General features: G+C 48.7%; 5 protein-coding genes across 6 annotated transcripts; 2 read left to right on the plus strand and 3 right to left on the minus strand.

Annotated features, from left to right (window-relative positions):
* Positions 1-180: 180 nt before the first annotated feature.
* LOC125955166 (CDAN1-interacting nuclease 1) lies at positions 181-1,422 on the plus strand. The gene is made up of 2 exons (XM_049686147.1): positions 181-632; positions 711-1,422. The coding sequence occupies exons 1-2, from the start codon at positions 421-423 to the stop codon at positions 1,378-1,380; spliced, it is 882 nt and encodes a 293-aa protein (XP_049542104.1). The 5' UTR covers positions 181-420; the 3' UTR covers positions 1,381-1,422.
* A 2-nt stretch (positions 1,423-1,424) lies between these two features.
* LOC125955168 (mediator of RNA polymerase II transcription subunit 20) lies at positions 1,425-2,220 on the minus strand. The gene has a single exon (XM_049686152.1). The coding sequence runs from the start codon at positions 2,127-2,129 to the stop codon at positions 1,470-1,472; it is 660 nt and encodes a 219-aa protein (XP_049542109.1). The 5' UTR covers positions 2,130-2,220; the 3' UTR covers positions 1,425-1,469.
* A 123-nt stretch (positions 2,221-2,343) lies between these two features.
* Positions 2,344-3,077, plus strand: LOC125955170 (zinc finger protein 706-like). The gene is made up of 2 exons (XM_049686154.1): positions 2,344-2,417; positions 2,472-3,077. Exon 2 carries the CDS (start codon positions 2,478-2,480, stop codon positions 2,709-2,711), a length of 234 nt encoding a protein of 77 aa, XP_049542111.1. The 5' UTR covers positions 2,344-2,417; positions 2,472-2,477; the 3' UTR covers positions 2,712-3,077.
* Positions 3,078-3,126: 49 nt separating this feature from the next.
* On the minus strand, positions 3,127-4,020 carry LOC125955169 (zinc finger protein 706-like). The gene is made up of 2 exons (XM_049686153.1): positions 3,908-4,020; positions 3,127-3,711 (listed from the first exon to the last, which is right to left on the minus strand). Exon 2 carries the CDS (start codon positions 3,708-3,710, stop codon positions 3,477-3,479), a length of 234 nt encoding a protein of 77 aa, XP_049542110.1. The 5' UTR covers position 3,711; positions 3,908-4,020; the 3' UTR covers positions 3,127-3,476.
* A 751-nt stretch (positions 4,021-4,771) lies between these two features.
* LOC125955159 (uncharacterized) lies at positions 4,772-20,404 on the minus strand. 2 transcript variants are annotated; one of them, XM_049686128.1, is made up of 7 exons: positions 20,220-20,404; positions 8,857-9,361; positions 7,611-7,911; positions 7,187-7,314; positions 6,848-6,907; positions 6,664-6,770; positions 4,772-6,587 (listed from the first exon to the last, which is right to left on the minus strand). In XM_049686128.1, exons 2-7 carry the CDS (start codon positions 9,322-9,324, stop codon positions 5,090-5,092), a joined length of 2,562 nt encoding a protein of 853 aa, XP_049542085.1. In that variant the 5' UTR covers positions 9,325-9,361; positions 20,220-20,404; the 3' UTR covers positions 4,772-5,089. The 2 variants fall into 2 exon arrangements, with proteins under 2 accessions (XP_049542085.1, XP_049542086.1); XM_049686129.1 differs by lacking the exon at positions 20,220-20,404 and adding an exon at positions 12,926-12,984.
* Positions 20,405-24,445: the final 4,041 nt, after the last annotated feature.

Consider the following 24,445-nt stretch of genomic DNA (forward strand, 5'->3'; position numbering starts at 1 on the left):
AGCCTAGCTATTTCGTAGTTGTTTAGCGGTTTAATCAGTAGTTTTTGTTGGTAGGGTCGAGTTAAAGTGCTGTCAAAATTTGCCCAGGCAGAAACCCGGAGAATATTTACCTAAAAACCAATTATTTTTTGTATGCCGAAAACAGATTTTTGGAGGCTTTTTTGTAGGTAAAAACCGCATCGGCCGAAGAATTCTTCAGTAACTATTTAGGTATTTAGGTATTAAATAGGTATTTTGATATACCTGAGCCCCGCTGGGTACGATGCGATAATCGATTTGAACACCAACGTTACCTACGAGGTCGTCTTAAAAGCAAGAATCGAATGGCACAGGTCGGTTAAACGCTCGGTGAAGCTGCTGCGAAGTTGTTCCCGTTTTGCTAACTAGCACCGGCCTCTATGGCGATTAAAGGACGAAAGGATGGTCGTTATTAGCACCGAGCAGTACGTGGAAATCCAGAACTTTATCCGTGACTATGAAGGGCTCTCGATCGACTGCAGCGTCGATCTGGTCAAACAGTTTCCGGCCTATCCGAAGGAAACACTCGGCAGTATACTTTCCAAGGAGGTCCTTCAGCGAGTAAAATCGAGCCATTCAAGGATTGTCGCAAAGAGCGCCGCGCTGATTAACGAGTAAGTAATCTTCTTGTTCCCGAACTGCCTCCTGACACGAATTTTATGTAACCCTTCTCGTACCCCCATTTTCCGTAGATATCAGACAGCCGCAAAGGAAACCGCAAATCATGACATCCTGCTGAAGATGGCAGCGAAACTGCGCGTCCCGTCGATGGTGCTGTGCCGGATAATATTGGGGAAGATGCACCCGACACATACTCGGCAAGAGATAGCAGAAATGCTTCGAATGCCGGACATGGTGCCGGATTCACTGCTGGCGGTGAATGTGAGCTACTGCTTATACAGCGAGAACATGGACGGGCCGATCACGGACGCGATACGACGATGCATCGGCGAGGAGTATGAAGATCGGACCAAGAAATTGGCTCGGGCGGCAGGTATGGTGTTTTACGATGAGGGTGATTTGCGCCGCACCGGTTACGATAAGACGCCCGATCTGAAGTTGGCCATACCGTTCGCATTTCACGGTCGCGTTATTAACTGGATCGAGAGTAAGGCGTCGTTCGGCGATGTAGATTCCCATCGGCGCTACATCAAGGATCAGTTGGCCAGCTACGGCAATCGATTTGGTCCCGGGATCGTAATCTATTGGTTCGGATACATTGCCAGCATAGCCGATTGCGCTGAGAACGGTAACGAGGTGATAGTAACGGATCGGTTCCCCGAGCAACATGACATAGAGTTGCTTACATTTAATCTACCCAAATCGCTGGTAGATCAGTCGCAAGGTCATTCGGATAGGTAGCATTGTACATATGAGTTAATGAATAAAACAAACCTTCTAGTTTAATCTTAATCCTCAGTCTCGTACATCTTTATTCCAGCCGCATGTTGTCAAGGACGAGCTCCGAGCGGTGCCATGGTTTGCTTTCGATAGTTTGTGAAATGTTCTAGATACTGGTTGATCGTGTCGATCGGCTGGTAGATCTCGTTTGCCTTCGAGTGGTTGGGATTGATGCTGGACCGCTGAGTGAAGTAGGCCGGCATAGAGTTGGACACGTTCGATCCGAGAAATCCCTGCAGGAACTCCCGCATCAACTCCCAACAGCTGCCGGGTACGAGGCAGGGTCGGTACTCTACTTCCACCAGCACTCCCTTGAAGTTTTGGCTCATGGTTACACTGCCCAGCTTTATGAGAAAATCGCCAAACTCGAACCGCTGTCCTTTCGATTCGATTTTTGTCTGCTTCTTCGAGGTGTAGGCCGGTGCGATGCGCGTCATGAGCAAATCGAATAGTCCGTCCGTAACTAACGAGATCTGTTTGTTGCCCGTGTCGAGAATGGAAAATACTGAAGCCGGTTGCTCGGAGTTGTGCAGGATATGAACCGTTTTGGGTGAGCCGAGCTGCGGGTTGGAACTGTACGTTTCGCAGTCCACCAGAAAGTGGCCGGCGGGAACGGCTCCGAGGTTGAGGACACGTTTTTGGAGAAAGTCTATCGTTTGAGCGCCGGATTTGTTCTCCACTGGATAGGGCTGCAGAATAGTGACTCCCATGATGTACTTAGAGAATACTGGCAATGCCTGGTTAGCGGTCAAACTAAAATGAATCCCCAAAAAGATCGTTTTCTCCGTTCCGTTCCGTTTGTTTACAATTTTCCGATTTTTTTGTTGTCATCTCAAGCTAAAGGCCCTGCCAGACGGAGCGGAAATTAATGCCAAAACGTTTAATTTTAACCCTTACACGCTGTCAAATTATTGACATTGATAGCGTGTAAGGGTTATTAACATTCATCAAGCATCGAGGATTTTTGTAGCGTAAAGAAATTGAAGATTTGCAGCAAGGTAAGTTGTTCAGCGTGTTCTACCTTCGGGATGTAATGACCTTTCTCTTCGCAGGTAAAGATGGCTCGTGGACACCAGAAAATCCAATCGCAGCAGAAGGCGCAGGAGAAGCAAGCCAAGATGAAAAAACAGCAGGGCCACGGACTCAGCGATCAGATGAAGGCAGCCCAGAAAGCGCTCGTGTTTTCGTGCGCCGTCTGCAAATCGCAGATGCCCGATCCCAAGACGTACAAACAACACTTTGAGAACAAACATCCTAAAAACGAGTTACCAGCCGAGCTGAAGGATATTTAGAACGAGAGGAGCGTAGCACAAGACGGTGAGCTGGACCACGAGGCTCCGATGTACGCTCCGAAACCAATCCGAGAGGTTCGATTCCATGAATCGCTGCGAAGATGATGTTCCGAGTTGCCAGAGACGCGCATAGATTTACGTTACTTGAGATTCCCTGCCCCATCACTGCCCAGCTGCCTACTGGTACTTAGTTAATTGCAGACGGACGGTGGAGGTTTTACCATTCTTTTGTCCTACAAATTCAGTGTAAATAGTTGGATGTTTCGAAGCTGAAAGGAGTTCTTGCATCATCCAATTCCTATGACCAGCATGAGTATTAAATGAAATATACCAGCATATGCCTGAACTGATCGTGATTCACTCTTTTCCATATCGTGCATTTGGCTCAGAACGAACGAGAATTGAGTACGCATGATTCAAAAATTGTCAACGGTTTTATTAGAATATTCATTTATCATACGATTATCAAAGTGTGGCTGCACTGGATGGAAAGAAAAGATGGTAGCGAGCGCACCCGGACAGCCGAAACAAAAGTAACGCGTTGCCTATCAGTGCACCGGATCCCTACAGGTTTGTCAAGCCACAAAAATCTTGATCGAAGTGACGATGTACGGGTGTTAGCATAGCACTGGATAGAAAGGTAGTAGAAAGGAGTAAATGAAGAGCGACGCAACCTCCACACTGCCACTAATTCCTAAACGGTGTCGAAAGCAAAGGTGGAAGATGCTATCGTTAGACATGTGCGGTAAACGAAGCCTCTCGCATTTAGACATCCTTCAGCTCAGCCGGTAGCTCGTTTTTGGGATGTTTGTTCTCAAAGTGTTGTTTGTACGTCTTGGGATCGGGCATCTGCGATTTGCAGACGGCGCACGAAAACACGAGCGCTTTCTGGGCTGCCTTCATCTGATCGCTGAGTCCGTGGCCCTGCTGTTTTTTCATCTTGGCTTGCTTCTCCTGCGCCTTCTGCTGCGATTGGATTTTCTGGTGTCCTCGGGCCATGCTGTAAAACATGAAACATGGGAGTTAGTGAAAGTTTTCTTGTACCCCTTCCGCCTACCGAAGGTTCGGACGATTTGTCACTTGGTGGGAGAGAACGCCAACAACACGCCAGAACGTTTCTAGAAGGTTTTTCTCCCAAGGACGAAACGGGAACGGCACGCACTGTTTGCCAGTGGTTTGCTACACCAAATACTTACTTTTCTACGAAGAATTCTACCTTCGAGACCAGGATTTTTGGGAAAATATGTACAGAGACGTGCCTTTTCGCGTTCAGCCCGTGGCTACTTTTCGATGTTTTTTTGGTGCGGGGTTTGACAGCGACCCGCGATGAAAACGCATTCTTCGGCGGTGAATTTCGCACACCAGCAACGCATTTTCTTCAATTTCCTCAAATAATTCGATAAAATTCACATTTAAACACTACAATAAACCAAAAACCGTATTGTAGGAGACGATGGTGGTGGCGTAGGGTTGAGGTGGATCAAAGCACATCAACCCGGTCACACAGCGAGCGCAGTGGAACATCTGCGTATGCGTTGCCTATTTTTGTAGAGCACAGCTTCAAACGGAATCGTTCAGACAGTTAACGTGCGTCTCTTGCATCATTTTTGAACAAAATCACAAAAGAACGGTTACTTTGTACTTTAAATGCGGCGTGAACTTTGTTTGTAACTTCTTGAATATTTCTTATTATTAGTAGTTGTGAGTTCGACAGCAAGAAGGAGATACAGGGACATAAAACGGCATAATCCGGAAAAAAACTCTCGTTGTAATTATTTCGATGAACGCAGAAAAGATAGATTTTGATGCAGGAACACAGAAAATATAGAAGTAGCACTTCTGTTTATTTAAAAGCTTCTCAAGAATACATTTAGCCCCAACAGTATTATTTAATCTTCGAGATACATTTACATAGCTTACCTTGATCGTAAACGATCGATGGCCAGATGCCAAACCAAGTTTTCTCATTTTCATAATCGCCCAACAGAGCCCAGCTACTGAAGTGCTGAGTTCACTCCTATCGCTTCCAAAGAAAACTCAGATAATTCATGAATCTCGCCATCCCAGCACCGAGTTCTGCGATTTAATTCGTTGGTAAATATTTATTAAATATCGCACCACTACCGTAAAGGTGTCGTTTTCGTATAACAGATAAAATATATTCGATGGTGTTTAAATAACTTCTCGTACCATAAGCGTTCACCGATCGTTATGAGCAGCACTAAACGAGTACATGTTAACAAGAAACAATGTTTCCCTTCTTCCACCATAATCTCATCAAACATCCTCTAACGATAAATATATGGGTAGGAATATACGTGGCGTTTCCATAAGCCTATCAATCAATTAACGGTTGGCAAGGCAACAAGGCCCTTAGTCTAAACTACAAAACTCTGGTTATTATCACAAAACTCGTAAATATTGTCCACAAACTCTACCTCGGCGCCCGGCACGGATTTGCGCTTGGACGACAACGTGAGACTGGTGCGCGAGGAGGTAGCATCGCGGGTGGTGGTGGCTGCGGGCACCTGCGTGAAGCACGTGTCAGCACTCTGGCCCGTACCATCCACAGAACCACCGGAAGGGAAGTGGGTCGTTATGCCGTACCGTTGGTCCTGTGCCTTGGCGACTATCGGGCGCCGGTAGCATTGGCCAGCTTCCTGAGCCTCGAGCAGAGCGCGCAGGTTGTCGATCAGCGGTGACTTCTCCTCGATCTCCATTTTCGTCTCAAGCAGTTGCTGCTCAATGTCGATGATCTCTTGGGCGCACCGATCGATCGAGTTCTGCAGTCGCTCGACGTGAAAGTCGAGCGCAATGTGGGAACGGTAGATTTGATTCTCGGCATGGAATTTGGCACTCTTCAGCTTCAGCCGACGCAGCAGAGCCTCCTCTTGCTCGAGCAGATGCTGCATCTCGGAAGTTTTGATCTCGATCTCCTGTCGGATTAGATCGAATCGGAACGATGTCCGGTTGAACGTTCCCCGGTGCAGGTCCAGCTGCTCGCCAGACTCAAAGTCATCGACCGGTGGCGTCAGGTCGTCATCGGCATCTGCATCATCATCACCATCAGACACCGTCTCCGGTGGTCCATCGGCGAGTGATTCGTCAGCGACAAGCTCCACTAGCTCCTGCTCAAGATCCGACGTACGCCCATGTCCACCGGCCGACGATGCGACACCATCATCTTCCGACGCAGCACTCTCCAACCGTCGTCGGTTTTGATGATGGCAGCGCAGTGAATCGTAACGACGCTTCGACCGATGATACTTCTGCTGACGCCGGACCGTATCGCTACATCCGCGATCCTGAAACTCGACCAGCTCTTCTTCCGTCTCCTTGGTGTACCGATCGATCTCTACCATCGAGCCAAAGTTCGGTCGCTTCGGTAGCGTATCACGACGGCTCAGTGCATTGTTGGTAAAGATGCCACTATCGCTGTCGGATGTGTGATCGATCACGAGCAGCAACTCATCTTCGTTCGCCTTCAGCCCATCCACCAACTGATCGGACGATTCGAACAGCAAATTTCTCAACACCCGTCCAGCGGATGCTTCTTTGGCTGCTGTGCTGCTACTACCACCGCTACCATTTCCTGCCGAGTTATCTTTGCGTGCGGAAAAAAGAAGCTTTCCCGGGAAGGTACTACGCCGAACCTTCTCTTTGCCCTCAGACGAACGTCCTCGATCCTTGTCACGACCAGAGGAAACCACCGTCGCTCCGTTTTCGGTGACAAGCGGTTCTCCGTCGACCGACAGGTCGTCCGACAGATTGGTGGCCGCATCGTGCAGGAAGTTTTCCATGATCAGGTGCTTGCCACAGTTCTTGCGCACGTACTTGCGGAATTTGTCCTGCTGACGCTTCTCCGTGGATTTTTGACTGTAAAATTTGCAAGAGAGGCGAAGTGGAGGTTAGAGAAATTTTATTACGATGAACCAGTGGTTGGCAATATTACCTGATTTGCGAAAGATGATTTTGAATGGCTTCGCCTTGCTTCAGAACCTTGCGCATCATTCGATTGATGAGGCCAATTTTCTCCTTCTGTTTTTTGGATTTGTTCTCCTGGAAAGGAAGCACAACCGGTGGTTATTATTAACACACCTTGCTCTCTGGGCCTTTCACACTCTTTGCGACATTACCTTGTCACCGACGGCACCCTTTTCCATGTTAGTTTTATTGATCCTCAAGCGGAACTGCACCTACATAGCCGGTGACATGCGCGACGAAAGGAAAGGGAGAAATGTTAGACATTAAGGTACATGGAAAGTCAAATAAAGTAATGGTCTTGATAACGTAATGTGAAATGTAGGGTCTCCATCTCCACCCATTTGGCGCCATGAAAATGATGTATTTGGACTGCGGTAGTGAGCCGAGCCTTGTGTTTCGCGGCGATCAGACTTATGCTTTGCCAGTTTTTTTTTATTACTCCGAGGCCTACCACACCTACTGCTACCAGCCACCGTTCACCACCAGCTTACCTCGCTCTTTGCATTGCCCCACGCGTTCCAGATGGAAAGGATTCGTGTGTCGCCGGTCAGCACTTGTTCGACCTCACGCCATCGTTCTATTATCACGTAATCGTTCACGTCACGCGATACTGCGACATCTGCGGTGAAGAGGAAAAAGAGGGAACAACGAAAAAAAAAAAAACGTAAACCGGGTATGAGTGGTATGAGCGGGCAAAAACTATACTAAAATTGGTTTATTAAAATTCAAATGAATCATGTTTGCTTTAATAGCCCCTGGCGATAATGACGCCCCCTTCCCCCTCCCCTCGGGGGCGGCCCACCCTTCAAAGTGCTTGTGATGTCTGGTGTCCGATAAGTTTTACTGTTAGACTGTTAGTTTTACTGCTCCACTCGATCAACATTCGCACACAAACACGTGCTCAAAATGACGTACCTTCCGGTCCATAATTTCCATTCTGAACCTCGTCATCGATCAGGGCACGGATGATGTTGCAGCAAGTGGTGGCCTCGTTGATGCCCGACACGAACCGTGCCTCGCCGCGAATCCAGATCGGTATTTCTACGTCACTGCTGGTGGTGCCGGGGACGGTGGAAGTACTTGGTTCGTTCTGAGCGGTGGCCACAGTTTCCACCGGCGGTTCTGGTGAGCTCTCGAGAGCATCATCGGATTCGATGCTTTCCGGATACTTGCTCGGTGCGTGATGGGTATGCTGATGACAGGGAATGGAGCTGAGCTGCGGAATACGGATATTAATTATATAGAAAACAATTCATTAGTTACTTTCACTTAATTTCTATTAACCTAACAAAGCAGATGATATCGAATCTCTAGGCGACGAACCTATCAATGCTACTTTTGCTTTCATTCGAACAACCAATCAATCGATCGATCGAAGAAACACATTGCCAGCACATGGCTTCGGACCCTCGTAGTGTATTCTAGTCTAGGGCCAGTGTATGTAGGTCTAGGTTCCCTTCTCTCACTTTTCGGTTAACCGAACCGGAACGAAACGAAACGTCAAGATGTTGGGGGCGCCCGTCATTAGTACCCTAGTTTGGCGGTGTTTCAGTGTTAATGAAAGCGAAAAGCCGCATCGGGAGCTGAAAAATGTTCCTCCATTCAAGCTGCCTATCTCTCTCTCTTCCTCTCTCTTTCTCTTTCGATTGGTATTGATGAGCGAGTACGGAACGCCGAAACATCACCCGTTGTCATAAATAAAATCATTCAACCTTGCTTAGCAACATAGCAAACTACGAAGACTTCGATATGATACCAAGCAAACAGTATCATGCAATAAGGTAAGGCATCAGCCGTAGGCCACATTGGCAGGTGGAGTTTTTTTTCATGCCAATGTCGTATGCACCAAACACCCTGTCCAGCTGGTGACTTGATAAAGATCAGCAGGCCAGACATCGGAAGAACATCCGGAGTTGTGTATGCTTGTCAACAGCATTGCCCATGACTACGGCCCCACAAAGGTGCCTCCTGCAGAACCAGAGAAATAATGTTTTGATGGATTTTATTGATCAAACTGAAGTCTTTCTTCCCTTACTTTTACCTAAGGCTACCAAATATTTTGCAGGCGGGTCTCTAGGTTCATTAGAATCGTTGTCGTGTTTATGGTTTTTTAACTATAATTAAATAAATGAGACACAAAAAATAAGCTTTTGCAACCTACCAGCTCTCGCTTCACCGTGCCGCGACCCGTGCCACACTTGCCGTCCGTGTCCAGTGCGTTGCCGTAGCCCGACCTTTGGTAGGGCATACTCTGCAGTGACGTCAGCGGATCGTCGGTTGGGTCGGCCATTCGGAAGCTTCCACTACGTGACGTCGTGGCTCGTGTTGGGCCCTGTAGGCCTTTGGCGTGGTTTGTCGGTTTGCCACCATCGGCACCGGTGAGGGATCCGCTTTTGGCGTTTGCTGTTGAGTCCTTGGCCCCTTCGTTCGAGGTTTTCGTCGTATCTTGCTCCATCTGCTCGCCCTTGTGGTGATGATGGCGATGGTGATGGTGGTGGTGATGACGATGACTGTGGTTCCTGGGTGGCAGGATTGGACTAAAGTTGCTTAGCTCCTCGGCCGAGGTTGCGACCGGCACCGTGGCCGAACCCGTCGAATCGTTGATCAGGGTCGAGTTTTGGGGCGCCATTTGTAATCGTCTGGTGGCTCGTCCGTGTTGCGTGTTGCTGCGGAGCCGAGATGGAAGCGGGAGAAAGGCGAAGGAAACGAACGTTTGATCAATAAATTGTTGTTTATGCGTTTGGGTGTGGTTTTGTACGGAAACACATCTGGGCAGGCAGGCTGAAGACCATTCCTGCACAAAGCCTCCCTAGATGGCTAATGGTAATTGCTCGCACGAGCACAACCATCATCACAATCGATCGGCAGATTTCGGCACCGATCGTAACGGAAGAGATTTTCACGCCATTTTTGGCCGAAAAAATGTGGCGCAGATGAAAACAAAAATCCCCCTACACACAATGCGTTGATTGCTTTCACCACATAAAGACTCTCCTCTCGCTCGTCCTAACTACCCCCTTGTGTACGCGAGCCGGCAGATGATGATAATGATGGGCCCATCGGTTCGATTTGCATCGCACCGCGGATCGGGGCGCTTCGCTTGAGGAGTGCCGTCTGATGGCGAGGCTTTGATTGGCAGCCGCACTCAATTCGCAGGCGAAAGTTTTCCTGATTTTCCCGATTTTTCCGATAGCTGCTTTCGGTGCAATCCGTACCCAGTCCTCGGCGGCTTCGCTTTTGTTTTAACAAATTTGTTTGATTAGGGAAATGAAAACGCTCATCCTGCTGACACCTCTTATCGCTGCAGACGCCAAAGGTTTCTACTTCGCACGATCGCTGGTGACTTCATAATCGGATGAAAGCTTAATAGCTGCCGCAGCAGTGCCAAACGATAATGGATATTCGTCGCAAAACTGGCAGTTGGTTTTGTTTTTTGCATCGAATTTTCAACAAATGACCACTCGACTACTCCGTGATTTGCATAATTCCCTGGCCCATGACGACAACGACAACGACGACGACGACGACGACGACGACGACGAGGATGATGATGATGGATGATGCATGCGGAGCGGTTTCACTTATCCGCCAACTGTGACCATTAGTGTGGCTTTGTTTGGTTCCGGTTGCCATGTGAGCAAGAAGTGAGAGGTAGAGGAACGCGAAACGAAACAAAACCAAATAAAACGACGAAACATTCTAACAAAAAAGTGTTGCGCGCAGCCACCGTACCATGGTACCGGTGTGCTAGCTTTTGTATGGGAGGATGAACGAGAGAGTTAGCAGCTTTATTATTTCCGGGCATTTTTTGCGGGCTCTTCTTTCTAAATGCAAATAATGCTGGTGTGACAATGCTGGTGTGACAATGCTGGTGTACGATTAGACCGGAAATGTTGAGGAACAATTTCGGGAAAGATTTGAAAGAGAACCGGTCCGGAAAATCAGAAAACAAAAAATATTCCGCAACGTTTACTTTTCATTTCAAATGCCCAGTGTCAATTTGAACTAGAGCAGCGCACTTTCTACGCGTAGCCGCGTCGATCATGCACCATATGGTACTCCAGAAATCAGGTTAATGAAAATGGGAGGTAGGCATCTTCCCGTCTCTTCCGAAGAGATGGAGTGTCTATTTAAGTTACAACAAACGGGCGCAATTTCGATCGCTCATAGCAGGTCGGACAACTGGCCGGGCGTCCGGTTGGCCAGCGATGGTCAGCTTAAATTTGGCTGACTTCCGACTGACACAAAAACCTCCATCAGCGGAGCACATTGGAACAATCGCTCATCAAGCAACGGCCTGCTGCGCTACTGCTGGTGCTGCTGTTGCCCGTGAGTAGAAGGTTCCGCCTTCCCCAAAAAGGGCGGCCGTTCGTCTTGTTCGTCTTCGCATTTTTCCTTTCAAAGCTTCCGCTTGTTCGCTCCAGTAGGCCGTGTGGCTGATCGCTTTCCCATCGAGCCGATATGTCTTCAGCGGAGCAGCCCAAAGTTGTTGGCGTGGTCCCCCTTGGCCACAAGTGCGCTTTGCTGTCGTGCGTCGTTAAAACATTAGCCATCCGGATTAGCGAGATGGTTTTCATGATCTGGCTTTGTGTGACGACCGGTTAATCGGTTCTCAGAGCTTGGTTGCTGGCGAAACACATCTGTCCGGTGACGGGATTTGGAACGGCCGTGTTCTACATTGGACCGGCTCATTCAACTGTTGTTTTTTTTTTTGGGGGGGAAAAGCACGCCGTGAACGGCCTTGTTGTTTGTTTTGCCGCGTGGAAGGCAGCTGGTTTTGCATCGTTAATCGAAAGGAAAGTAGAGCTGCTACTCTCCTCATTGATGAAAGGTCCAAGCGGATACTCAAACACACACGGTCGTACGAACGCACAACAGCTAGCAATAAAACATGTGTTCCGCTCTGTTTGATGATCATTGGATCAAAAGTTGGCTACGCACACGTCCGTTTTGGGCCGCCACCGAGCGGAAGGGGGAGCATGAAAATGATACTTTTTCCTCCTGCTCATCGCGAGCTCGCGCGATCGCTTTTGAGTAGGTTGCCTTTGCTGCGCCGCCAGATTCTGGAGCAGATTCGTTGCGGTTAGGAGGGTTGGTGGGGGGGGGGGGAGGCACGTCGGAAGGTGAACGGTGTTGGTGGTCTTCGGCAGGCGATGATGCGCACAGATTTCGATCCAAATAAATCACCTCGATGAAGGTGCAGAAGGAGGAATAGTTCGATCGAAACAGTAAATTACTTCTGGTGCTCCTCCAAACAACCAAACGAACAACGCAGGAAGCAACAGCAAAAGAAGAAGAAGCTAGTGTTGAATCATGTACTGCTCGGGTATAATTAACAATCCAGACCGGCCAGCAACAGCCACACGCACACCGAGTTGGCAGTTGGATCAATGTTTTGACACTTTGGCCAAACCCCTTCTCGTGAGACGAATTCGATTTGCGATCACACCTCGTTTATAGTTCCACCAACCGCTCCACTGAGCGACTAACTCTATTCCGCCCAGTGTTGGTGTTGTGTAAGGCGCTTTTGCAGCATCGCTGGGATGTTTGAATCGATTCGCTATAGCCCTCGCCTTGATGATGAGCCACCACCGGTCGGTAGGATTTGATGAGATTATTATTCGATGCGTTACTAACTAATCGACAGCTAGAATTGATGGGTTTTAGCATATGATCGGTGTGGAATCGGTTACACATAACAAGCATATTTAGGCGGGTTGAGGGCTGCTCGTTACGCCGCTCGTAAATATGTAATATGCTAAAGGTCTCACTACTTTGCGGGGCTGAATTTCCAAATGAAACGCCTCGCGATGTATCGCGCTCTTTGCGATCGAACTGCGAAGGTGATCAAAAGACTTGCGCGCGTTGCAATGTAAGAGACGAACCTCTCTGATTTCGCGCGGTAGAAGGCCCCTCGTGTAAGCAGTAAATGGAGTAGTAGGCGGCGAGGGTGTGTGATAAACTGATGTACCATAAATCACACGCCTACACATCGTTCGCACCCATATGCAATGAGTGGCTTCGTTTTCTTCCTGATTCCGTAGCACGTCGCTAACGTTTTTTCGGTGAAACAATTTCACTCAATTACATTCGAGCTGCTCATCAGCTGCTGCTGCTGTTTGCTCACTGATCTCGATCACGATTTTCTGCTGGCCACCTTACGCAACGGAATAAAAGGCGGGTGTCAATCGGGTAGGGGTTGATACGATTTATATTAAAATAAAACAAACCATAAAATGATGATCACCGGCAACACCTGCTCGCCGAGCCGACGCCCTGGCAGGTCGACGCTTCTGTTTTTGTAGCAGCCCGACAATGGACGTAATACGGTGTTTATCCGTTGTTTTGTTGCCGCGAGGGGTTTCGCAACTCTTCCAACCAACTACAACTGTTACCTGCCACCGACAATGGGCCAGGTTGACAGGAGACCCTTGATGTGGCCCAATCATTCAGTGGAGAGTGACAGTTCCTAATCGTAATGAGTAAGCTTCTTCTCTTCGCTTCATGCGAATGCGGATGGCGGCTGGCGCACGATAACTAATATTTGATTACACCGTACCGAGGTGATGTTGCCGCTGCCCTTATTTTATAAATCACGCCAATTAGAGGGCCCAATTTGGTGGGAGCGGGAGCTTCTGCACCTGGTAGCGCTTTTTGTATTGCGTGGTAAAAATCAAAAGCCAACCATCAGCAACGAATGGCCCCCGTTGTTGCCCTCGCGAGAGCAGCGAAAGGAGATGGCCCCCGAATGGACAAAATTTAATGGGGCTTGCCACGGGCCTCGACATAATTACCATGCCCGAAAAGGGCTCTCTCAGGCTCTTAAACTAGTGCCAAAGGCACAGCGCTGGCGTTTCGTTACGGACATGGCACGGAACGGAAGGTAATTACGAATTTCGGGGTTGGCTCGTTGCTGCTTTTCGTAATGCTAAAGGCACGTGGAGCGTGCGCGGCGCGATTTATCATCTTCTTCGACATAATTAGATGAGCGCCCTGCAACAGATGACCGAGCATAGGCCACACCGAAGCCGAACTTGGCTAGCATCTTCTGCATCACCACGGGGGCTCCAGCTCAAACACTTGCATTGCGTTGGCGAATGCATAAGAATGCACGAGCGTGCGAGATAGGGCACGAATGTTGCGAAAACAAAACAATGTTAGCTCGCTTAAATCCACGCATCAATTAGGCGTCCCTTATGTCACTGAACGTCCCTTGGTGGCGGGTGGCGTACCACCACCCAGTAAGAAATTAGGGCAAAAGCGCTTCGAAAGCGCCAGTGTGGCATCCATCTGTTAGTAACACCCTCCTTTTCTTGCTCTTCAATTTTCCCAATACCTCTCCCCGTAATTACGCACTGCTACTTCGGTCGAGCTCAGACCGGCACGATCTACGACGAGTACCGTTTTACACCTTGGACCACGACGACCGAGCTGCCAGACGAATGGAGAAACATGGACACTTCATTCCTAACCCACGATGAAACAAAGTAAATGAAAACAATATAAAGAGTCCGCTCGGGCTTAATGGCAAATGAAAGTAGAAGCGCAGATCGTAGTGAAATTCTTTCATCTACATTCGTTGCAGACGCGTTGAGCAAACGCCTTTTTCCTACACACGGGCACAGATCAAGATGATGATGATGATGATCATCATCATCGTCTTAATGCTACCACTCGTTGGTGGTGGTGACTCCCAAGATAGATAGAAGCACAAGACGCAATGGGTAGCAATCAGGCGTGTGCGCATGATTGTGCTCGGGAGCGCAATCAGATCACAAATTAGAGCACGATCTGTGTGCGCGATACTCTGTTTACTCTTCTGCCACCGGGCAAACCCCCGGTGGTAAGCAACAGAAACCTTTGGGGACGTGGCTGATTGTACTTCGTTGGAGGTGGGAGCACGATTTGTGATAATGATTTTGTAGCAACTTGCGTAGCTGCTCGCGCATATTTATGCTGTGTTGTTGCCATTGTTGGGTATGCTTCACGTTTGCCATTCCTCTTCCACCGGTTTAGCTTCCCCAGTTTTGAGCTAAGGGATAGCTAGGGAGCCATATTGTTTTGTCACTCAGATTAACAATTTCTAGTTCCCGCCGGCCTAGCCATGGCCCTTTCTACACGATTGTTACCGTCCACCCTTTGGCCCAGGGCTGAGGTTGGTGGACCACTCCTCCTGAGCTCTCGCACGGTGCTTTTCTGATATTTAATTATTCAACATAGTTCTGATTTCATTTTTTTCATCTTCATCGGTTAGAAAGAGAGCGAGAGAAAGAAATAAGTGAAGATAGAGAAAGAAACATCGAGAGAAGTAGGAAGTTAACAACGTTAACGCCTTTTCACTATCCGGGTTTTTCCCTTTTGGTTGGGAAAAGGTTGTAAAAATGCGACATAAAACGTACAACAAACAATGCTGGACACAACTACATGGTCATTTCTAAAGACCAGAGGGCCGTTAATGGATTTTGATTTTCCATTGCAACATTTCCTAGTGCGATGTAATTGATAAGTGAAACAAGATTATTTATTTTAACGTTTGAAACTAATGAGATATTTCGGATTATCTGTTTTTTTTTGGTTTGTTGATGGAATGATAGTTCGACGGAATTCTATATGTTGCTCAAAACAGAGGCAGAGAGTCTAGAGCGTTGACTAGTAGATCTTGGTGTTCTTTGGCAAATTTGAAAATAGCTTGACTTAAATTTTATTGAAAAAAAAAATTATAAACGAAACGCAATAGATTACTTTGACGTATTTCCACTTGCATGTCGATGAGGCAGGCATAGCTAAGAAGCATTTGCTAAGAAGACGGGAAGACGCAGCGATGCGAGCACCAAATTTGAACGATGGCACGAAAAGATCCACAGAACGATAATGTACGATCACTGTGAATTCTCCCAGTGCCAAGGTCCATAATTGGTCACGGTTCTGTGCACGTTTGGCTGGTGCAGGAGACTCTTTCCGGGGATTTTCGTGTATGTTCGTGTGTGTCGGTTGCCTATCCGTAATCAGGGAAGTGTGACAAAATGTCCAACTAAGCTTTTTCGGAGGAATCTGCCATGCGCTACTTCAGTTCCTACCGGTTTGAGGCCGCAGTAGTGAATCCTTTTGCGTCGAATTCGTCAATTACGGTGGGTAGCGTTTGGGATATAAACTCCCAACATTGGACACATTAGATTTATGCAGAAGGTGTTCCGACTGCACACGAAGAGGCCTACAGGTCCCTTAATTTTGGCGTTCTGCTTAGGTAGGGTCACCATGATGGTTTGTTTTGTAATGGTCTGCAAGAAGGACTGGTGCCGTGCGCTCTTCCGTGTCGTCGACGTCGTCATCGTCACTGAGTGTCGGACGTCACACGCACACCCAGAGAGCAGAACATCAGTCGCCCAGAACGGTTAGAGGGATGGCGTTGATGAAGGGGTGGTGTTGCTACGCACGGTACATTTGAGAAGACACCAGCCACGGCGAAAGGTGAAATATGTCATAAAAATAAATGAAGGTCTCACGCAACGGTAGGCGCGGTTACTTTCTCATCAGGAGAAATGGAGAAACAAAACAACAAAACCCCCAGAAAAAAAAAAAAACAAAACAAAACAAAAACTCCTGACGAATCCTGGGGAGGCAGCCGCATGTACCAGCAGAACGCACGGAAACGGCAAAAGTAGGGCGCGGTGTTCGCCAGGACATTCTGTTTCCGCACCCCTTCTTTTGCTTGCTTGGTTGCTTGTTTGACTTCTCACGTACCTGCTGCTCGTTGAGTGATAGGTGAATGGCCGAGCAAGTTATTGATTGTCGTGTAGCGCGAGTGAGAAGGACTTGTAGGGCGAGGACTACTAGTACACCACACGCCACCACGGAGCCCTTTACTGTTTGGTGAGTGTAGCACCACCAAGGTCCACCATCGTTGCGCCATAACCCCACGCCACGGTGTTGTACGCCACGTCATTTAGTTGTTCCATTTGAATGACATTCAAATGTCATGAATGAAGGAAGACACTAAATACGCTCGCAGCTCGCACACAGACGCACCGCGGTCTCGCACGGCTCGGGAAAGGACATAGTCGGTCGGCGCGTGAAAAAGGGCTAATGTTTGATCAGTTTACCACCTTCGGGTGGGTGGGATTCGACGGGGAGCAAAGTAGAACCTTGACACAACCGGCGCCTCCTCAGCTGCTGTCCGTTCCGATTGCGGATAGTCGATGGTCGGAGTGATCGAAAGAGCCGAACCCACCGCAGGGAACCGGAACGCCGGCTAGCCTTGAAATGTCCACGAACTCTACACACCGCTCAACACCACCATCAACACGACGATGTCGGTGCTGTCGGTCGGTCGATTCTATTTTCGATAGCAGGACGATAGCGTGTTCAGGATGTTCTTGAATAAAAGAAAAAAAACGGATAGCTCCATGAGCCGGCGCCGTATCGATTCACCCGCTGATGGGCATACGAGTGAAGGGGTGTGATGTGTACGATGGATGAGAGATCATTGGGAAGGGCCTTCCCCCACGCCAGGATTGCCTCGTGGCGCAGGTTGGTGGTGCGTCACCGAAGCGCTTTGCCCTTTGCTTACCTCTTGATGAGTTCCAAATGGTGTGACGTGTGTGATTGATCGTTCGAATGGAGATGGAATTAGTTCAAATTAAGGGTAAATTGCAATGTTCGATCTAAATGTCATTCTGGCAGCTCAATATTACACGGCAAACTGTTTTATTCATTCGGAGCGCAGGCACTGTTATCGCAGGGCAATGTATTGATGAGCTTTTTGTTGGGGCAATATTCAAGCTGAAACAAAGGCAACCCATCCCAATTGTGGCTGTCCCTACTTGTATCATCTTTCTTCTTCAACCCCCGCCTCGTCTGCATAAACCACAGTTAATGGGTTTGAAAGTTAAATAATCCATTTCCGTTTTCCGGCCAACAATTAATGGATCAATCCGACCACACAAATTGCCGTTTCTTCGCAAGAAAGCAAAAGTAATAGAGTATCGTCAATAGGCGCACCGCCACCACCACCAGGCCACTTCTCACTAGAGGTGACGACCGATTGCCCAACCCCTAACCGCAACCACATTGATGTTGCTAAAGTCTCGCGGCAACTGTCGAGTTTGGCGTCTCAGCGTTCGCACCATTTTTTGTTTTGGGCAGTGGCTGATGAATTGCTGAAGAATGCTATTAATTCAATTGACAATTACGCCACCCAGGATAGGAGTGGCACTGCTGTAGGTGGTGGTAGTGGTTGCGCCCAGCGCAAAGCAGGGAGAAGGCGAATTTGCATTTTCTCAACACAACACCACAAAAAACTCCACGAGGGGTGGCTTCGCGAGACACAAGTGCCCTACTCTCGCATCTCAATCTTTAGCATTCACGCCGTCTAAAGCCACTGGATCCAATCAATTGCGAGACCTCATGGCTCGAAATGAGCACTAAAAAAGGGGGAGTGGAAAGAAGAGATGAAAAAAGAACGCGATCGCGCGATGCACTTGCAGATCGATCTGCGATCGATGTGAAGGTGTGTGGAAACCCGCATCTAGCCCAGTGAGCTCAGTGAGCATTGCAGTCGTCAGGGCAAACGCGGATTAGCCCCAGGTGAAACAATCGAATTGTGATGGCGGTGGCCCCAAAGACGCCCGCGTGGCTCTTTCTCGCCGTCGAGCAATGAAGATCTGCACCACGCCACTCGGTGCCAGGCGTGAAAACACGAGTTCACTGCAAATGGTGGAGTCCATTTCTTCAATTGTACGTTGCGTTGAGTAAAGGCGCGAGCTTTTGGTGCCCACCAGACGAACCCCTGGCACGGACGGTCTGGCCGGGTCTACGGATTTCGTGTTGAGTAATCGCGAGCGTGTGCGCGTTTCCAACAAAAAAAAAAAAAAACGGCGCACGTGCGATCGCTCGGTGGGTCATTTGGGGATTTGGTGAAGCGCTGGGAGCAGTGGCAGTGCGAAAAGCGGCGTCTCGAAAGATTCAGAAAAAGATCAATTATCGGTGGGTCAAAGGAAAAGTAAATGGCGCAAACAGTAGCACCGCAGTAGTAGGGCGCCACAACATAACAAAGTCAGCGCACAGCAACAATTGGAGGAAGCGGACGAGAGTTATATGATGCGAGTTGGTGCATCACTTCCTTCTTATCTTTCGCTTGGTGGTGTTGACCGTGGTGGCCGGATGTACTGTACTGGGGCCCAGTGGTCGGAGTGGCCGTCCTTCCGGTGGGGCTACGAACGAACACATATCTAATCGACGAGGAACCACTAGACGTGGTTCCGGTTTTTAGAAAACATGAACCCGATAGAAAATACCTTCGACACCTCGGCAGAAGGTCAGTGACAAGTTCACGGTGGCGTTGGTGGATCGTGGTGCGAAGGTACTACGAATCCTTGAATCAGAATTGAATTGATCGGAAACATAAAAGGCACGGAACCATCAAATGCTCTAATGTATGGTACGAGTGAGTCACACAACGAAGCGTCACTTGTTCAGTCACTAGCTGTAATAATTTCGTCGGCTTCATTAATGTTTAAACATCAATTCCTCCGTGTCATCCGTCCTCACATCATATGCGGGCTCATGTGTTAATCATGTGGGTGTGTGCGCCGGCGCGTACATCGGTCGGCAAGGGCTTTGAACAGGTTACACCTGCATCGTCGCCTGTGTATGCCATGATATGCGCACGTGCTGCGCGGTTTTTTAAATGGTGTACCTAGACTTTCAGATTAGCTTCTCGTTAAGTTAATGGAGTGGATCGGTTCACCTACGATGCGATCAGTGCGGTGGCAGAACTCGTAGCATAGTAACATTCGAATATGACTCGACATGTCTGCCGATCGGTGTCGTGGTGCATGATTATGGCTAATCGTTTGCGTGCATGAGTCATGGGAAACTAATCCATGAAACCAGTAGCCTCGAAGTACGTCACCCAAAACTGGACCGAACTGGCGGTCGTCGACAAGCTGGTGGTAGGCTTGACGTAGGATCGTACAGCTCGAGCTCATCCCAACCGTGACCAGTGTGTCATGTGTGTGTAGTGGTATAGCTTTCCAAAGTTCGTACAAAAAAAAAAACAAAACCCCAATAAAATGCAGACGACCGCGACCGTCAGCTTGTTCGGGTGCTTCCTCATGTTCGGATAGGCGCCTACCTCGAGGAGGTCGAGGTTGAAACCGGACAACGTGGCCGCGCGTCTCACCATGTTGTGGCGCTCTAAAGCCAACGGATTGTGACCGGTAGCCCAGATTGGATTAATCGCTCGAGTGCGTCGCGAACGGCTCCTCCTTGAACTTCGGAGTGGAGTGCTCTGCGCAAGCCGGTACAGGCGGAAAACCGGCCCAGCAGCAATCAGGAAGAACTCTTCTTCGAAAGCGTCCACGTAGAACCAGCACAATGAACACAAAATTTTTACAGGAATTTGGAACTCACAAACAAAACAAAAAAAAAAAACCCGTCTAAACCCCACACAGATCCAGAGAATGAAAAACTGAAAGCCCTATAAAGTAGAATCTTGTGCGGAAGTGGAATTCGGGAGATACTTACAGAAATCACATCACCGTGAAGCAGGCACGATACCGTTTCACCGCACCGCAGATTCTGCCGCTTATCTGTTTATCGAGTTGCTACACTGCTGCACTGCTATCTACTACTGTACACCGTACCGTTTCCGTGTTTTTAGTTCGCTTGTTAGATTTTCTTTGCAGTTCACTTCTCATTAGACACTCTTGGGAATACACTGGAAGGGTCACTAGTTTTGGGAGGTTTCAAAGTTCTCCTAAAGAACCTTTAGACTTTTGCTTCTACTAAACGACATTAACAAAACGGTTATGTGTATAGCCGACACTCTTCTACTTAACAGTAGGTATATATGAACAGTCTTGGTCTTGCAGTGGCTTTCTGGTAGGGTACACGCACTAGCCGCGTTAGCTCTGGTAGACCTTCAGCGAGCGACTGATGGTCTCACTACGAGCCGAACCCCTACGCAGGGTGTCCTGGGTCCTGTAAGGTCTCCGCACTTCGTCCACCAATCCGGGGCACTCCGCTGACGTCCTTTCGGTCGGGGGTCAGAGCCTTGTGTAATAGCTGTAGACGGCCGACCTATGTAGGCAGACAGGATGCATCTGCGAACCAAATCTTAACACTTCACAGCACCGAATGATCCGCTCCGGACCGGTGGTGCCCAGTTTAAAACGAGCTGGAGCCGGAGTTTATGTTACGGTCCTATGGCCCCAGTATATACCAGTATAGGGAGCCCCTTCGTCCTTCGTCGGTGCTTTTGTCTCGCTTTCTTCAACACAGTACACGGGGCAGAGGAAAAGGGTAACCAAATGTTTGTGTCTGTGTGTGTCCGTTTTCCCTACCATACCATGTGCCACACACTAGCCACTGTGTATTACCTAGAACCTTGCGTTGATAGGGTCACCGATATGGGGCCCGCTGCCCTCGTCCTTGCGACTCGCACACACCGCACCAAGATCACAACACTTGGCTAAAGCACTATCCACTGGGAAAGGGGAAAACGAAGGTGGCGACGACGAAGAGGACGACGAAAAAACTATATCCCAGCAGGCAGCAGGTCGAGTGTTTGGTGTTTTCCGTTGCTACGGGCAACAGCGCTTAGCGGCGCCGACCGTCCAATACCGATAGTTATGTCCGTCCCGGTACGACCGGTATCCTTGACGACAGGTGAACAACTACTAGTTTTATTTAAGCGCGACCATGTACCTGCTGCTGCGCTGCGCTGCGGTCGCCACTGCCACTACCAGCACCAACCCGCTCAATCGAGAGCTCAGGTGCGAGCTCGGAGAGCGGAGCAGAAGCCTCGTTTTTCCCTCGTTACACCTTCAGCGGCGCACCGGTGCGGTTGTGTTGGTGGAAACTGCTCATGGCTGCTCGTTCGCTCTCGCGCTGCGACTCTCTTGGATTTTCTCTGGCCAAACACATGGTGATGGTCGACGACGCCAGCTCGTCGGAGAATGAAAGGAAAAGTTTGTCTAGAACGTGATCATGTCTTGTCGCGGGATGCGATCTGTTCCACGTTTACTCATTTTCCCTCTCTCTCTCTCTCTCTCTCTCTCTCTCGGTTTGCTGTACGATCCTCTGTCCATGAGAGAACGTCTGCCTCATTCATGATCAACTGTGAGGCAATGGGTTTTCCATTAATTTTGCGCAACCAGTCCTGCAGTTGTCAGAGGAAAAGTCTCTCTGGAATGTTCTGGACGATTAGCTGAAAGGTAAAAAATGAAATACGATCCTTTGATATGCGAAAGAGTTCTTACAGGACGCTGCAAGTGATAAAAGTCTTAAGGACGGTTGAGAATAATTAGCTAGTATCACGTTTGAATACATCAAACAAATTATAAAACGTTCCAACAGCTCAGGGCAGCGCATCAGAAGTGGAACAAATATTTTTAGCTCTGTGAAAAGACCAAGCAAGGAACTAGTAATCGGTTACCGCAACGCTTCCGAAAGTCCAGAAATCAGCGATCAGTACATGTATAAGCTTCTAATAGTTCATTACATCAATATTACTGGTAATCGCCTCTAGCTACCTTTCTTGTACCATCAACCAGCATGGCACTGGGAATGGAATGCCGGGGAAAGCCGCTATTACTCGTTCTCGTTTGCGTTTCGCGTGTCGAGAGGAAATTTTTATGTTTTGTGGAAATAAAAAAAAACGATCCTGTCCTGGAGCGGAAGGTAACACTGTCTTCTGCATGGACGCCAGAAAAAGCCGGACAGGCCTGGCCTACGAAGAAACCCACGGTCGGGATATCGAAAATGCTGCAGAAGAATCCAACATCGGCCGAATGCGGCAATCGCATGTTCGGCTTCCCCGGCGATACTATGCGCCCACGTTTCCGCCCCTTCCGGTTTGTTTTCTTCTCCTAATCACGAAGGGAGCGACTGGTTTACCGCGAGACTAACGTACACGGAGTGTTCGTGGTGAGAAGCGGTTTTTGCTTCCAAATCTTGAGACACTCGAGGCTTGACCGGTCTGTTTTTCCCGAAGCAAAACTTTTAGCTCATTTATTTAGAACATTGGACGGGTGACATGAAACGTCATAATGTTACGCCGCGCCACACCTTATCGAGCCGTACGAGCCGCGGGGGAGCAATTTAGGCAGGCAAGATAAATCTCGCCCATCGTCGAGCACCGAGGCGAGCTCGTATCATCACGCAGAGCTAGCGAGTGAACCAAGCGGAGTCCGCACTAATTGTCGCATCGTGGAAATTGCGTATTGACGGTTATACGGGGAAAAATGTTTCGAAAAGAGGCTATTAATTTGCTGGTGCTGCTGCTTCTTCTTCTTAGCACAATCCCGTTCCGAACCCATTGCGTGTCGTGCAGGAACCGTGGCACGCAAACACACAAATCGCGCGTTTGGTGACGGAGGGAGCTGGGCTGGCTCGTGGCTCTCGTTTATCGGCTTCCTTACTTGAGCAAAACCCTTCGCAGCCGGCGCGTCGAAGCTGTGTTTCGAAGTTTGTTAAATCGAAACCCTGGGCCCCTTGGCTGCTACCGCTGCTGGTACATGTTGGTAATGGTGGCCAGTTTATAGTAGTCACCCCGCCATGCTGGCACCAAAGTGCATGTTCATCTGTTTCTTTTTATATTTCTCTTCCTCCGTCCTGCTGCGCGACTGTAGTCGTGGCCAACGGATTAAACCAAACTACTTCCAACCCAAGTTCTTTCCGCCTTTCTTGCCACATTCTGTTTGATACGTTGTAGCATGAAAGTTGACTTATTGCGGAAAGGAAATGGCGATTTTTAATCACATAATTCCAGAACGCTCACCATAAAGCACACGGAATGGTTTTCACCGAATGCATCGCCTAGGTTCGCTGTGGCCAAGGATTTGAGGAGAGTCAGCAGAAGGGACCTTTATTCGTGTCGATTTTCGTGTCGTGAAACAATGCTCGGTGCCGGCCGGTGTACTAAATCAATGGCTTCGTAACGATGGATTTATTGCAATATTTGTAATCGATCGATTGTGACTTTCCTTGGGACGTTAGTTATGGCTATACCAGCGAGAAGACCTTTAGGGGTGGGTTCCAGAAATAGACCTAGGTAAAGGATCATTAACATGCCACGGTAGCACCGGCAGAACGTTGGCACCGTTCGTACGGTCAGTTGATCGTGATCTAATTTTGTTCTAGAAATCGCTTGATATCGAAGCAGCAGCACAACTCCACCGAATTTCCCTAATGTTGACGATGTTTAATTTTTTTGTTTTGGTTCCGTTCCAGAAGCCACCAAGCAGGAGAAGGTGCGTTGTTTCGTGACGAAATGATTTGTTTGTGTGCGTTTGTATGCGCTAGTTCCAAAGCCCATCTCCTCCTCCGCCCGAGGGCATAAATTAAGATCGCCCGCGGGTTTGTGAGCGGTGGGGTACTACACCTTTATTGCTCATCGTCCCAGCCAGCATAATTAGCTGTATGTGTAATGTGTCGATGGAGGTTCGGCGAAGCGAAGAAAATATGAACTCTTTGGAAGGCAATTTATTCATCGCGACCCCATTGGCCGCTCATATTCGTTCATTAAAAAGTATGTTAGGTTCTAATCGGTCCCCACCGTCATCGTCCCGTACTTGACGACTCGGGAATGATTTGCATAAATCGTACAATCCCTGGAACAGCCCGTGCAGGAATCGAGCAACTACGAGCGCTACCGGAACTGTGGCACACAGCCGGGAAGGGAGTCCTTGTAGCGGCGCCTCAGAGAAACAGTAATATATCATGGACGCGTCCGCTCCCGACGGTCAGTA

The sequence above is a fragment of the Anopheles darlingi genome, chromosome 3 (assembly GCF_943734745.1).
Source record: "Anopheles darlingi chromosome 3, idAnoDarlMG_H_01, whole genome shotgun sequence".
NCBI classification, from domain to species: Eukaryota; Metazoa; Arthropoda; class Insecta; order Diptera; family Culicidae; genus Anopheles; species Anopheles darlingi.